General features: G+C 48.9%; 1 protein-coding gene across 1 annotated transcript; it reads right to left on the bottom strand.

Annotated features, from left to right (window-relative positions):
- Positions 1-2,124: 2,124 nt before the first annotated feature.
- On the bottom strand, positions 2,125-5,045 carry ZNF503 (zinc finger protein 503; the record flags this gene model as incomplete). The annotated part of the gene is made up of 2 exons (XM_080348211.1): positions 2,125-3,645; positions 4,737-5,045. 2 exons carry the CDS (start codon positions 5,043-5,045, stop codon positions 2,125-2,127), a joined length of 1,830 nt encoding a protein of 609 aa, XP_080204337.1.
- Between the last annotated feature and the right edge of the window lie 11,094 nt (positions 5,046-16,139).

The raw sequence follows: 16,139 nt of genomic DNA, 5'->3' as shown, positions 1-16,139 counted from the left end.
ACATTTGGTTAAAGCACAAAACATTTCCCGTGCCGCTTTCGGATCAGCGTCCCAAAGGAGCCGCAGCGCGGCCCAGCACCCGCCGGTCCCGCGTCCCCGTCTGTATCCCGGTGCCAGGCCCGGCCCCGGCAAGGCGCCCGGCTGCGGGTACCGGGGCGGCCGGCCGAGTGCTGGAGTTTCATTAGCTTACTGCTTTTCTCTCCTTTGCACATTAACGCTAACTTCCACTAATTATCTGGAGTAAACGTATTAGACTAATTAGCATCTGGGCACCACGGGAAACTTTGAACAGTAATTATATTGTGGGGGATACAGAACAAGAGAGAAACCCCAGTGATTTATCAAGCAGAGTCGCCGCTTGCAACTTTTCCCCCTGCCAGCGCGTCTTTTTGGGGCCGGGGCAAGGGCAGCCCGCGGCGGAGGGAGCGGGTCTGTGCGAGGGGCAGCAGGTACTCGGCTCCGCCCGACCCGCTCCTCGCAAGCGCCTGGCAGATCGCGGGAGCAAAGCCCTTCGCCAGCGTCGCCTTTACGGACTTGGGTATCCCTTTTCCGTCTGATCCCGGCGGCAACGGTTTGTTCGGCAGTTTTGGTAGCCGATTTGGCTTTTCCGTCGAAGCCTCCGCACCTACCTGAGTGCAGAGCGACGAGCCGGAGCCGGGCGGTGGCCCTGGGCGCTGGGAAACCCGGACTGGGGAGGCAAAGACGCGGTGTAGGCAGGGGCAGCCCCTCAGCATCACGTCGAGTTTGGCACTGAGCTTCAAGAGAGAGCAAACGCGGACCAAAGAACGGATAGACTTTTTTGGTCTTTCCCCTTCCTCTCCTTTTTAAAAGAAAAGTAGTTCTCAGAGCAGTCCATTTTTTTTTTAACATGATGATCGTTTGTGCTGCGGTACGAACTGAAGAAAGAAATTGAAAATAACTGGATGAGATCAAACAGTGCTTCCCTAATTGCTTCTGAACTTCTCATTTAGAAAGAGACGAATAGTTATGCATTATACTGTAAAAAAAAAAAAAAAAAAAAAAAGCTTTCAGATAATCTTCTTACTCTTTTATAAATAAGTCCTGCCTTAACCGTGTCTTTCTAAAGAAAAACCGAAGTCCTTTAATTGAAGCTCGTTTTTTAAAAACAGGTTTATACAGTTTAAAACATTTTCTTAAAAAAAAAAAAAAGTTAATCTTCCTTAGGAAAGCAAAAGGGATTTAACTGATTCTCAGTTTTCCTATTTCGTGCCTACAATTTATACTGAGGAGGAAAAAAATTACTCCCGTCTGATTTTTTCTTTTTTTTTTTCTTTTTTTTAAGAGAGCCCTGGGGTTACAATAAAAAAAAAAACCTTTTCTTTTATTTTTAATTAAAATTTAATAAACGCTTAAGAAGAAATTAGCAGTTGCCTCCATCCAAGACCTACTTGGGTTTTATAACAGAATCAAAGCGTATCTAAAAAAAAAAAAAAAAGTAAAACCTTTTAATACATCAAATATACGGAATTTTAATCTTTAAAGAGATACATTGTCTATTTTAGTACATGACGTAAACCTTACTTAACCCTTTTTACAGGGTGGACTTAAAAAATAAAAATAGTTAAGTGTTCCTTTTAAAGAACAAAATAAGGCAAAAGAGGTTTTTGGAATAGAATTGTTTTTGTTTTTCTTCCAGAATACATACAAAAAAATACCAATTCTCTTTCAAGGGTATACACCTTAAAAATAATTGCAATTTGAAATTATAACTGACAAATTGCGAGTTGTTTTTTAGTAACAAACATGCATGTAATTTTTGTTTCAATGAGACATTAAATAAGAACGTACAATACAATCATAGCAATTTTAAAGTAACATTAAAGAGAAGACCTCTATCTTTTTATTTATATTCTACAATGGGTGTTCCACTTTTACCTATTGAGCTCAGTTAAGTAATGCACTTTATGATTCGTTGTCCCGCTTGAAGCTAACATAAATAAATACAGTGCTCATGGATCCAGTCCTCAAATGAACACTATTTTATAAAAAGTCAGATTTATTTTGTTTTCTTTCCAACTTTTATAAAGTTTTGCAGGGCTTCCTTCCCTCACCGCTAGACTCTGTGTTCTGTTGTTTTGTGTGTCAAAGCCCCGCTGCCTGCACTCACTGGTACCCCAGGGCCGAGGCTGTGGTGAGTCTCTGCCCGTAGAGTGCGTAAGGGGAGTAGTAGGGTCCAGTGGCAGCGGGCACGGGCACGGGGGCCCCGGGGGTGGGCAGGGGGCTCTTGGAGTAAGGGTGGTAGCGGCTGCCGAGTCCCAGTGCGTGGTGCGGGCTGCGCAGGGCCAGCGTGCCCGGGCTGCCGGGGGCGCCCGTCGTGGGGATGTGCATGTGGCACGCCATGGCCGCGGCCGCCGCGCTGGCCAGTGACGAGGAGCTGGGGTAGCTGGAGAGGAGTTTATCGGTGCCCGGGAAGGCAGTATGGGTCCGCAAGTGGCTAAGCAGCTCCTCCGAGGTGGCAAAGCGCTTGTCGCAGGGTCCGTTGGCCGACACCCAGTTGCAGATGTGTGGCTGGGGGTCGTTGGGAAGCATGAAGCCGTAGGGGTACAGAGGGTGGCCGGCCAGTGAGGGCGGCGTGGCGCCGGTCAGCGAGGAGTGGACGCTGTGCAAAGGGTGGGTGGGGTAGACGAGGGGGTATCCGGACTTGAGGGCCTGGTCGTGGGCGCAGGAGGCGCCGGCGGCGCCTGCTAGGTGGCTGGCGCAGTGGTAGCTCAGGCAGTACGGGTCTCGGCACAAGCTCGCCGTCATCACCGACGGCGGCGACGCGCCCGCCAGCGGGCTCGACCCCGCCGGCTTGCTGCAGCCCAGGCTGCTGGCGGCGGCCAGCTGGGCTCCCACCAGACTGGACGATTTGGTGGGGTCCAGCGCCACTCCGTGCGGCAGGAACTGGGGCGGGTAGCCGGCGTAGGCTCCAGCCAGCGTCCCCGGGTAGCTCATGCCCGCCGGGGGCAGAGGAAAGACGGTCTGGCCCGGCTTGTAAGGGGAGACGGGGGCCACGAGGCCGGAGCCCAGGACGGAGGTGGAGGAGGTGGCGGTGGTGCTGCTGCAGGAGGAGGCGGAGTCCGAGGCGATGGGTTTGGAGCCCGGCGTGCTCTCCTGGTGCTGGTTGACCTCCACGTTAATCCCGGCACAGCTCACGCTAATCCGGCTGTGGCTGATGCTGGTGGTGCCCGGGCCTCCCTCCGAGCCGGAGCTGCCACTCTTTCCGCAGCCCTCCGAGTCCTTCTTGTCCTCCCCGCCTTTGCCCTCGGCCGGCAGCAGCCCCGGCGAGCAGGCTGAGGCGCTGGAGTTCGGGCTGCCTGTCCTTGGGGTGAACGGCTGGCAGGTGGCGCTCGGCACCCGGAATCCCGACTTCTCCCCGGCCGCGACCCCCGCAGCGGGGGCGCCCGCGCAGCCCGCCGCCCCCGGCTCCTTCTTCTCCGCGCCCGGCTTGGAATACGGCTTGAAGCTCGACTTGTCCTCCACGCCAATGTCGCTGAGCTTCAAGGGGCCCGATTTGGAGTCCTTGTCGCCTCCGGAACCATTGGAGGTGACCGAGGAGAGTTTGGAGGAAGGGGACGGGTCCGGCTTCCCTATCTGCGAGCAAGTTTGTGCCAAAAGGGCCAGGGGACTCTTCTTCGCATCCAGCTGCGGAAATCAGAAGGACACACGAAGACAAAGGTTTAATCGGGGTCTGAGAAAAACCCCGGGCCATACCTAGGACACTTGTCCCGTACATTTTTGCAGAGAACAGCATGGAAGTAATGAACGATTTCGTGCACATTCATCACCCTGACAGCCCCCTCCACTGCATGCACCATTTTCCACAAAGCCTTTAAAAAGGGCTGGGGATTTTCGTGTTCCTGTGAGCCCACCGCGGCCGCCTTTAGCGCCCGCTGCTTCCCCAGCAGCGGCCCGGGCAGTGCGGGGCTCGGCGCCTCGGCGTTTGCCTCCCCACTGCTCTGACCATGCAGGCGCACAAGCCCGCCCGTGAACTATAGCGACTGCAGCATTTCTGCGCCCTGACTACTGCCACTATTTATAAACAGAGCCCGAGTTAGCCAGCGAGCCGAGGTCCGGGGAAAGGGGTGTCCTCGCCCCCGCAGAGACCATAATGAAATCATTCATTCCCACAGACACACCCTTCCCACCACCCGCTCCGTTTTGAGTTTCGGTCCCTCAAACAGCGAGCTGCGCAGGGGGAGATCGACAACCTCGGCAACAGAGAAAAGGATCGAATAGAGCTCCCGAAGTACTTATGCGGGCTGGTACTTGAAAGGGAATGGTCGGGGAGCTGAAATAGTTATCGTGCCGCACCCACGCTTGAGCCTGTCCCTCTCCGGGCTTCTCTCCCCAACCCCCCAAACGCTCTTTCAAAAGCAAGGTTGTTTGGCACTCCAAGCGCTGCTTAGTTGTGTGGTCGGATCGTGACCCTTGAGCGGGTCGTTTGCTTCCACTCGCCCCTCCTCAAAAAAAGAAAAAAAAAAGGCTAAAAAGAGCAAAAATGCAAAGCTAATTTAAACAGGAATTAGAAAATTTCCCAGTAAACGTGGAAACAATAACCAGGAGCGGCTGCTCGCACTAACTCTAGATCAAAAGAAGCCCGTTTCCTGGTGTAAGTGCCTTTCAAAGCGCAGGGAAGTGCCGAAGGAGGCTGGCGGAGCCGCCATGCCCAGCGAGCGCCCGGGCAGGGAGGGGAGAAAGAGACGGGGGGCCGGGGCCGGCTCCGAGGTCCTTACCTCGATGGGGCTGACGGGCGTGGAGGGCAAAGGCTGCAGGTATTCGGGGTGTAAAATGTGTCCAGTCCGCGCCGTAAGCATTTTCAAGACTTTGATGGGAAGGCGGTTGGCTTGGCGTAGCGGGTCCGAGGGGGGGACGGTGTGGAAGCAGGGCTTGGCGGCGGCGCTGCTGCCGGTATTCCCAGCGTGCCCGTTCGGCCCGGCGAGGTCGGCGGCGCTGCGGCTGCGGCGGGGGCTGCCTCCGGGCTCGCTGAGGCTGCTGCTGCGCTTACTACTTCTTATAGCAGAAAGCGAGGGCGATGTGATCATGACCCAAAACCTCGCATGAAAACTGGGGCAAGTGGCGCCGCTCGCACTCGGAAACGCGCTCTCGCTTTCTGCGAGCAAGGAGGGAAAAAAGCCACACGCCCCCCGAGCAGGAAAACAAACATAAAATGTCCCGTGGCTCTCTCTGGCGGGGAGGGTGTGGGTGGGGAGGGGGAGGGAAAGGGGGAGCCGGTCGAAGAGAAAGAAGAGGAAAAAAAGCCGAGTAATCCTTGGGCTGTGCGGGGGGCGGGGGTGGGGGCTGCGAGCGTGTGCCGCTGTCCCCTCCGGCCGCTCTCGGCTCCCCCGGCAGGCGCGGAGCGGAGCGCTCGCCTCCGCCGCTCAGCTGTGATGCGAGCCGCTGCCCATCCAGCCTGGGATCTGGCAAAGAAACTCACTTCAAAAGCAGCTGAATTAGTCTGAGATTAAAGCCTTTGCCGCCTTCCAATCAAATGGGACCCCGAGGTGATTGGAGGGTCAAGGGGATGTGACGTTCCCTTTTCTGGGGCTTTTTTTCCCTCTGTTTTTAATGGTCTCTCGCTCTTTTTTTTCCCCTTTCCTTTCTCGTCCGCCTTCCCTCTCCCCTCCCCTCCTTCCTTGTTTTCGCTCCTAGGATGGGCTGGGCGTTAATTCTGTGTTTCACATCACGCGCTGCGAGCGTTTTTCTTCCTCCGCAGCTGGCGCGGACACCTTGGCGGCAGCGGGACCAGCCGCGATACTAGGGACGTCGCGCCTGCCGGGGAGGCAGCCGTGGGGCTCCGCCGATCCCCCCACCTACCTACGCCCCCGCCCCACCCCCCCCCCCCCAGCGCAGTCCTGTTGCAAGCACACCGCCCCGAGCACAGCCTGCCGCCGTCCGCCCCGCCACGCACGGCGCTTACAGGCCCAGCCCGCGGCCCCCCAACCCGGACCGGGCCTGCCGGGACAACTCCGTGGCCTCCGCCGCGCTGCGTCCCTTCCAGGCCCCCAGTGATGGGCGCGGGGCGCTTTTCTCCCCCCTCCCGCCTCACAACGCGGGGTAGGCTCGGACGAGAACCTGCAGAGCGCCGGCCTGCACGTCGCCGCCCGTGGCGGGCGGGAGCCGGGGCGCTGCGGTGCGGCTTGCGGCGGCGCGGGGAGCGCGGCGGGATTGGGGGAGGCCGGTCGTCACACGCGGGGCTGTCACGCACCGCCTGCCGCCGCCTTTCGGGTCTCTCCGCCCCGCCGTCAATTGTCAGTGCTCCCCAACCGCAATCAATCAGTTATTTGTCAGCCCCTGTCAATCCGCCCTTGATTTATGTCAGCTTTTGTTGCTGATTACAAGCCTGGTGTGACTTGAAGGGGGAAAGAGAGAGAGAGGGAGGAAGGAAAACAGAGGGAGAGACGGGGCTCCTCGGGAGAAAAAGCCGTTCAATTTACAGAACAAATCCTTCGAGTAAACTCGATTTGTGTGCCAGCATCCGACAGCCTTTCTCGGCTCCGCACCGCGCTGCCCGACGCAGACGCGCAGGACAGCGCGGTGCGGGGCTGGGGCGGGCTGCTGGCTTCTTCTTCCCCTTCCCTCCTCTTCGACAAGAGCCCTTCGTCCCTGCTCCCGCCGGGCTGGCCCGGTCACCGGCACCGAGGGCCTGGGGAGGCGGCCCCTCGCCTTAGCTAGAGTATCGCTTCGCCATTTACGTGTTTGATTTCAGCTCAGGCTGTGTTGAGAACCTCGTGGGTATGTACACGGTATCCACCCGGGCGTTATATCCACCTTGCTTTGTCTCTGTGCTCTCCGGAAGCGCACCGAGTCCTGTGCCCTCAGCCCTGGTTTAACCGTGCCGGCGGATGCCCCGAGCAGAGTCCGCAGCCCTTCCGTAGCTCCTTGGATTGCCTTTTTTTTTTTCTCTTTGTACTTTCCTTCCCACTAGCCCCCCACCTCCTTATCCCATAACATTTTTTCACAGGCAAAATGTGTTAATCAATCTTTTACTTTTGTTTCCGGATCTGACATGGTGGCCCACACAATCTACAACATTAACAAAAAGGTCACTTAGAGATAAAACACGTTTGACAAGTGAAGAACAAGGCAAGTGCTTCAGGGGTCGCGTCCAATTCCTGACCTGGACTCCGACCAGAACAGGCGCTGATCCTGGAAGGGGTGGGCGAGAGAAAGGACTTTCACTTTCTCGCGTTTATATCTGCTGAACGAAGTCCTTTTTCTTCCCTTGAAACACCGATCTCCCTCAGTCCCTAACAGATGTGTCAGATAGCCTTGATGATTTGCTCTTGTTACGAGGTAGACATAAGGCAGGTTTTCCTTGCTATCACTCCCATTCCCCCTGTTAAGCGGTACCTTTTTAGTTCTGCAGCCTAGTAAGCATATCTGCTGTCTTTTATTAAAACCAGTTTACTCTTAATGTAGTGAGTAGACAGGGCAAATACACGGAACTCTTCTAGCTTCTGTAAAGATACAGTAAATTTTAACAAACTTTTTAATTTCTGTATTTTCTCCGAAAGCACACGGCTTATTGCCACAACTTCACAGTAGAAAGTCATAAACGTACTTTCATTTTGCAATCACCACGGTCAACTTACAAGACCGTGAAAATTAAAAGGTTGGGGGAAGAGAAAGAAATCTTGCATAAAACCCGATGTTGAAGTAGGACCGACAAGACCCACAACTTGCCCTCAAGGAGCTCCCCCCTTTCCTTTATGTGGAGTGGAAGTGACTTGAATCTGCCCCAGGTTTTCCCCCAGTTCTTTCTTTTGTTGTCAAGTCCAATTGATAAATGGAGTGCAGTAAAACTCTGGAAGAAAAAAAAAGAAAAAAGAAAAAAAAAAAGCTGAAACCTTCATTTGTGTTCATTTGCATTAAAGTGCTTGGAACAGCTGTTTTCCTTACAGGACCGGGGAGACTCCTATCTGTTTTCTCGTTGTATTTATCCTGCCTCCCAGGGTGAAAGACTAAAGATTAATTGTCTTAAGGTAGAGTCAGCTGTGGGAAGGCTCCCCCCTCCCGATTTTCCCTTTCCTCTCTTGTGGAGGTGAGGGTGATTTCGGTAAGGGGTTGTTTTATTAATACTTGTTAGCCAGGGAAGTAAAGGCGATACCCGGTACATGTGTAAAACAGGCAGCGCACCGACGGGAGAAGCGGAGGAAGGAGAGGGGGTAACAGCACGAACCCCGATCTTTCTGGCTGAAGTAGAAGCATCAGAGGGTAATTTAATAAGTAACTACAGAGGACAGCTTTTTTTTTTTTTTTTCGCTCAGCCTTTGAAATGAGATTTAAATCACACTCAGTACTGTAAACTTTTTATGTAGAAGCTTGTAAAAAATTCAGCCCCAAGACATCCCCTCCCCCTTATCCCCTCCAAAGCATTTCTGGGCTCTGAGAGCTTATTCACTGCGTTTAACACACGCGGAAAACGATTCCCAGTGAGGGCTCGGAGTTGGGATGCACACGCGTACGACCGAGCGGGCGGCGGGGCTGCTGCCTGGAAGCGGCGCGTAGTTTTTGCTTTGGCTGCTGCCGGTTCCTTTCCTCTGCCGAGCTGAAGAAGATGGATTCAGTCCTGCTCGTTACCTTCGCGAGGGATCCTTATTCAATGAGTCCATGCAGACGGTTTGCTGTTTGGCATTTACTTGTGCAGTCTTGTTGGAGTTTTTGTGGGTATTGTTTTCATTCTCTCTCTCTTTTTTTTTTTTTTAATAAAAAAGAAACACAAAACCAAAAACCCAAGGGTTGGAACCCGTCTTCCTCCTCTCACAAAGGAAAATTGTAACTTAAAAAAAAAAAGGAGAGCAAAGGAGGAATTAATTAACAAGTGCCAGTCCACACTTTCCTTTACCTACCAGCTATTGGCAAGCATGTCAAGTCGATTTTATTTGCACACAATGGAAATGATTTATTTTCTCTTAAAAAGGAGTGGGCTGGCAGATATTTGAGGAGGAGAGGGAGAGAGGAAAAAAAGTTTGAAAATGCCTTGAACTATTCACTGTCGAGATGGCTAATCAGTATTGAGGCTCGAGGGCACTCGGGCAGCTTTTCAATGCGGTTTTCCTTTCATCTCAAGCTGGATGGAGGCGCTCAATTAAAAGCCTATCAGTTTGTAAGTAAATCAACGCCTATCAAAGTTGTCACATCAAACAAAACGATTATTATTGCAGCCCGCCTCCCCTATTAATCTCCCTCTAAAATAATCCGCTTGACAGGTCAGGCTGGCGAGCTGCAAACCCTGGTCAGGATCACCCAAAAAACCCGGACTGACTATTTTTCCCTCGGGAGAGGGAACTGCAGAAACCTCGGCACCAGCAGAAACCTCGGCAAGAGCGTGCCTGCTCTGCGAGCTTGCTCTCTTGCCATTTAAGTGTCAGCTCCTGTAGATCATGTTGGAAAAGGGCTCTTAGTCTTCTAAACTGAGCAGCAACAGCCCTACAGGCCCTTTAGATTTTTTCCTTTACACTCCCTCTCTTTCCTATCTTTTAGAGCAAGGTTAAGCTTTTAATTAACAGTAATGTAGTTGCTGAGTTGTGTCTGGGCTGTAATTCCATGCGTAACACATTCACCTACCTGTCTGTCCGTCCTGTGCGTCAAATTTATTTGCTTTGCTAGTGCTTGCGTTTCACTGTCTACCCCAAGGCTTTTATTAAGAAATGCATCGCAATAGATTTTTGTAAATGGCGCATCACTTTTTTTTTTTTTCCTCCCACGAATGATCGTACTTTGGATAAGAAATGTGTTGCGTTATTAGAAACACCGCACCACCAATTCGTACATTTGGAGTTTGGAGAGAGGCACTTTTTTTTTTTTTTTAATACAAGACTGCATGTGCTCTGATGCATCTGCCCAGGTATCCGGCAGGAGTGTGGGGTATATCTTCCTGAGTGTTATTAAAGCAAATAGTTGGAGTGCTTGCCAATAGAAATTAAGATTTCCAAATCTCTCTCCTGTTTGCATAGTACTTGAAAATATTTACCCTTACGATTGTAATTACTATCCTAATATATATAAGCAGTATATATTTTACTCTGCATGAGATGTAGCTAATCGTTTTATAAACGGTGATGATTTTAGAGCCATCTTCAAAATAATAGTCACGTTTAAGTGAACGTAAGTTTTAGTCGTCAGTGGTATTTTTTTATTAAACGAGCAGAAATCCCTTTTTTGTTTGTTTGCTTACTGCTTTCGGAAATATACCTTATCCTAAAATGTTTTGGGATGAGTTTGTCTAATTTTCTTCCTTTTGTTACGCTGATATAAAGAAGAGATTAGTGCACCTAATGAAAAAACCCTTTCTCTTTTAAGTCCTTTGATAGATTCCTCTATTGACGCTTTTTCATGTATGAGTGTGAAAATTTTTACTCCCGTGTTCAAACTCTTTTAACAACAGCGATTTTCCTAATCTATCCTCTTTTATGTTGAAGGTGTTTCTTATGCAAACAGCTTTTATTTTAAATAAGCCTTAAGGTGACTTTCTAGAGGGCGAGAGAGAGAGCAAGTCAAACGAGTGTGATGACACGGGAAAGGCTGGGTATGTTTCCTCTTAACTACACCGAGATTTTTAGTGCATTTTCATGTTATTAAATGTACTACGATTAGAATGATGGAGCCAAAAGCAAGCGAACACGTTTCCAAATTCGTATATATGTACTCGAGCTAGTATTTGCTGCCTAGATTTTAAGAGTGAAAAAGGAATCTTTTAGCTTCTGTAACACCTAGGTCTGATCTTTGAATCTCAGCCATCATAAAGGCATCTCTTTATTTATCCTCTGCAAAAGCCTGGAGGCTACGGGAAAGAATTATACCAACTAAGCACATATTTGGTTACAGTAATCCTTCAGAAATTAACTATGGCACACAAATGGAGGCTATCTTTAGCTTCCTCACTTGGATCCCAAATGTAGAGAGTGTTTATTGACAACTTTGTTATGGAAACTGCAGATCAACCAGATGGGTCTTCAACAGCGTGAGGAATAACGTCTTTTGCGATACGAGGAACAGTTTTAAGGGTATGGCTGGAAAAGGCATTGGTACCCCAATAATTAACCTTATCTAAATGAACAATAATCCTTGACACAATTACAAGACAGCTACGTTTGAGAGGGGGGGCTAGGGGCAGGGAGAAGCATGCAATATATCTTGACTATCTTCTTGAAGTAGTCTAGGTCCACGATCCGAAAAGGTTAAAATAATCTTAATTTTAATAACTACAAGCTTGTTTTCAGTCATCCCTTATGATGCATTTAGGTGTCCTCTAATCCCCACTGCTTTCATCTTTAGCTTTTTACACCCTAAAATTAATTCCACCTAAAGTACATTTTTCATTTTGTACTGTACTAGCGACGTGCAAATAATTTACATCAGCGTTCATCAGGACTGTCCTGAAGTGATGGATCATTTTGTTGAGTTGCAGTAAAAGTGCAGAATGATCTATAATGATGTAATATATACATTAAAAGGGTGTCTGGATGATCAGAGTTTTGCTAAAAATGTAAAAGGGCTTTTTGATTGATAACAGGGTTGCTGTTTTTCTGCAAAGGCTGTCACAGGCTGACACAATGCTTGAGTTATTAGGGCAGAGAAGGGCAACCATAAATTTCCAACGTCAGGCAAAAACTCTCTTTATTGTCTATATGATGGATGGGCCTCCGTACTAGACACCAAATACTTCGTATCACCCTTAAATGGGAACACATTTTTCGTGGCCATAATTCATGTTTTTTAAATAGAAAGTTTGAAATGCCTGCCTATATTTCACAATCCTGACATATTTATGAATCACTCCCTGCATGCAAATATAATTATTTAAAGCACCGAGGTGACATATGGGTTAGAAATGTACCAAATGCTGTTAGCGAAGTGATTTTTTTTAATTCCCTAAATTGAACACCGTAGAAAACTCTGCCTGTCTGTTCAGATCAATAAAGTCGAAGGTGAAGTTTTACTGATTTTGTCAGTGCCACATACAGATATTCGGTTTTGATTAGGTGAAGCTGACAAAAAGAGTGTCTTTTTGCAATTACCATTAGGTTAATGAAAGAAACACTCATCTTTCTCCTGGCACCCCCGCGCAGGCATACGCGCTTTTCCCCCTCTCTTGTCGGGCGATGAACTAGCCGGAGGTAAATTAGACAGGCTGGGTTTTTTTGCTTTTCTGCGGTTGTTTTTTTTTTTTTCGAATTAATTTTCCTTCCAGCAGCGCTGGTCTCGGGGGGAACGCCGGTCCCCGAGCGACAGAGGGGGCTGGCAAGAAGAGCAGAGGAGGGCTCCGCCGGCCGGAGGGTGGGCAGGGCGGCCAGGCCCCCGCCGGGGCTGCGCGGAACCGCCGCGGCTCCTGCCCCTTTCGCCCTCGCCCCTTCGCGGCGGCCGAAGCCCAGCCCGTCTCCCGCGGCGTTCGCTCCGAGTTGCTCCCGGGAAGCCGCCGCGGGCAGAGAAACCCACCGCCTCTCCCCATCGGGACGGCGCCTCCCGGCCGGCCGCCCGCTGCCCCGGCGTCCACCGGCAGCGCGGAGCAGACGGCGAAGCCGGTGCCGTCCCGGCGGCGGAGCTGCCCTCCCTGCCGGGCACGGCGCGACGTTACCTGCCGACTTAGGCAGCGGGCTTGGTTCAGGCACATCGACCAGCAGCAACGCGGATTAGGCAGCTGCTCTGTTGCGGGTTAGTTTTAGTTAATTACGGGGAAAACCACCCCACCCTCTCGGCGGAGAGTCCCAAGCAGCAACGCCGGCAAAAAGACACGGCACAGCCCGCGGTGCTGGTACCGCCCAGAGCCGCCGGGCAGCCCCGCGGCCGCCGATACTTCCGCCGGGGCGGGCGGAGCCGCCAGTCTCTGCTCCGCCCGCCGGCTGCTCCCCCGCCCCGCCGCCGGGCTGGGGGGAGCCGCGGTAACCGAGAGGGAAGGGGAGACTTGCCCGACCTCCAGTAAGTACCGCGGGAAGATACTGGAGAGGGTCGGTGCCGACGGTGGGGTCGGCACTGGGCGGGTGGGACTCGCCGGCGCGGTCCTGTGCCTCTTGGCGGTGTGCGGTGAGCCCTGGGCACCGCAGCCCGCCCCGGGCTTTGGCTGATCTCCTCCTGCCTCGGGTGCGTGTACCCGCAGCCCGGGAGCCACTAATTCAGCCTGAGGGTCTAGCCTGTAACACACACCTTTATATTTATTTAATTGAAACCTCTGCTATTTTCAAGAGAGCTCAAGCGATGTGAGCATCAAAACCACTTAGTATCTTGAATATTTTTTCCTGTGGACTTGTGTGTAAATGTGTAAAATGTTTGCAGTAGTCCCAACTTACTATAGCAGGCTGACTCTTTGCCTATAAAATGTTAAATCAACCATGACCAGACTCATTTTCCCATGTCAGCCAAGAGGACTCTGTAAATCAACACATTAGGGCTTCGCTGGGTAGGAGCTGCGTGTGCTTCATGCAAAATGGCCCTGACAGCCACTCTCTTGGTGCTGTGGTTGTCAGCCTGTGGCTGACTGCAGAATTGTCATGTGGGAGTGGGAAACGTTGCAGGTAGAGTGAAAAATCATTGGCAATGCAATATGCAAGAGACCAAGGACTGGCACAGCAGTAAGAAATAGTAAAGGTTCTTTTACTCTTTGATGTGACTGTGTTTTTCGGACTCAGAGGTGTTTTGCAAAGCCTATTCCACCACTTGATTTGCTTAGATGAGCCTGTGCCTCCTGTAAAGGCCTAGTTACTCCTGTGTGGGCAGAGATATTCTGTAGGCACTTCCTACCATCTCAAGATGGAGCCCACTTGGAAGCCATTACAGAAGGCTTGTCTCAAGGTTATGGTGTGTGTGTGTGGGTGCAATAGCTGTACCTGGATGCAAAAGAGCACAGTGGATAAGTACAGCTAAGAAATAATAGCCTTGACCATAGGTCACCATGCAGAAACAACTATGACAAAGTCTTTGTCCTCTTTGTTCAAGAAACAAGAAAAAAAATAATTCCTGCCATACAAATCTAAGCAATATGCTGTAAAAAGCCTCAGCCAGCCAGCTCTTATCTACACCACTATCTCTGGGTAAGGGTTAAGATACTGCAAAGCTTATTTCTGGGTGCTAGTAGATTGAAAGGAAAATGAGACAAAGTACAGCATGTAACAAAATAATATAACCCCTCACTACCACACAACCAATCCCAATAGTTATACACATTGAATCAGATTAGATTCAGATATCAAGGTAGAGCTTTGTACTATATTTCATGAAAGGGGCCTCAGCATAGAGAAATCATTATCCAAGGCTCCTTGCTGGATTGCCTCCCACTCAGAGGAGTGACCCAGCTATGACCCAGTCTCTGAACACTTGTGTGTAAATTTAATTTTCAGCATTACATCATTTCAGCTGTAATCTTACTCTTTGCTCACAGTTGTGCTATGTGACTTACCTGGAGGTAAAGAGATAAAAGAAGAAAATGTGCCAAATAGTAGGAAACAATAAAATTAGCAATATAAGTTTAGCTTAAAAGTATGCACCTAGCCACTTCTACCCTGAGACAAAATGAGTGAGTCATCAGTAAGCTGAGAGGAAAAAAAAAATCACATCATCAATTTAAAATCCTACAATATGTCAAAAGGGAAATGGTTACTTATGAAGTGATAATACAAACTCTGCTTACAAATATTTCTCTGCTTTGAAAAGAAAAGTCATAAGGCATTATTCAAACAAATGTCTGCAGCATAATTTCTTTTTAGTCACTATTTTCAATACCCATAGAAGGAATGAACAATGGAAACTTGTTCTTAAAAAATCAATGTGCTTTTCTTGTGTGGTTTGTACATATTTGCTGTTTTCTCCAGCAAATGTTTGGAATCTGAGTTGTATGGAAATCAACAACAACAACAAAGTAAATTTTGCATTGTGAAAATTTCCATGTGAGAATTATCTGTCTCCATGAAGATACAGTGTTAAGGGAACTAAAACCAGTCCTCTTGCGAAGCTTGCCCATTCCCTGAATCATTAAAGAATTTGAAGCAGACTAAGAATAAGAAGCAACTAAGCACACACTCTGCTTCATCTAATTATAATTTTTATTTTTCAGCAGAGTTTTACCCTTTATGTAATTTCTTTCCCATAAAAAACATATTTATTCTTTTTCTATTTCATTCACAGAAAGTTCACACCCTCAATGGATGGCAAAGTAGGCAGAAGCATATGTGTGTGAAGAGTTTTTTACCTGACCAGCTTCATTCAGGTACTCCCATCTCTGATAAATGTACTACCTTTAGCGTCGTAAGAAGAGATTAAAGGCAACAGGAGCTTGGCCAAGATCACAAGTCCTCACAGCAAATAAGCAATTTGTTCAGGTAAACTTATTAAAATAACAGAAACTATGCAGAGTTAGCAACTCTTAAATTGCATTTCCAGGTTTACCATTAACAGTGTGCCACTTAATTGTGTGGCTCTGTATCTGTAAAATGTGGTCCTGGTATTTAGTTATCAGTTACAGAGAGTTTTAAAGAGGATAAGATAGTAAATGGTTTAATGCATTACTGTGGCATAGAAGTGTAAGAACTTAATCTCACATTCCCTATAGAAAAGCTCTAACATTATGCAATGTGTCTGGCTGTATAATAGCATCGTCAAATCAAGGGGATCATCTCACTCCTGTTTAGGGTGCTGCGCTCTCTTATCAGAATTAAATATGCTGGTCCTGCTGCAAGTTCCATGTTTTGCATTACTCAGTGACCAGAAACAAACATGCTTCAAGGTGTCCCATTCCTCCACTGATGTTTAAATTAGTGAAATAATGTAGTACAACATATGCACATAATGATGACATATATTGAGTCTTTTGAATTAGTAGTTCCCATATGTTTCGATATTTGAAGTTAGTGTTCTTGTCATTTTGTTTAGATTTATACAATATAGCGGTTTTACCTGTGACCTTGAAATAATTAATAATCTCCATGCTAGTACAACAAAGATACAAACGGTATTATTATATAGCTTTGGTAGTTTTATTTGAATGTTATTAATATACAAGGGTAAAATCAATTAGCAAACCACCCTTTTTTATATGTAATTTATTAACTCTGTATCAAAGTGTTCTTTGGTTGAATAGCTCGAAGACAGAGATAATATAATAACATTGCGGCTACTTCAGTTAGTGCTTGCATCTTCTCTCCCCG

The sequence above is a fragment of the Nesoenas mayeri genome (genome assembly GCF_963082525.1).
Source record: "Nesoenas mayeri genome assembly, chromosome: 7".
NCBI classification, from domain to species: domain Eukaryota; kingdom Metazoa; phylum Chordata; class Aves; order Columbiformes; family Columbidae; genus Nesoenas; species Nesoenas mayeri.
Note: the sequence above shows the minus strand (reverse complement) of the source record. Positions and strands in the feature narration are given on the sequence as shown.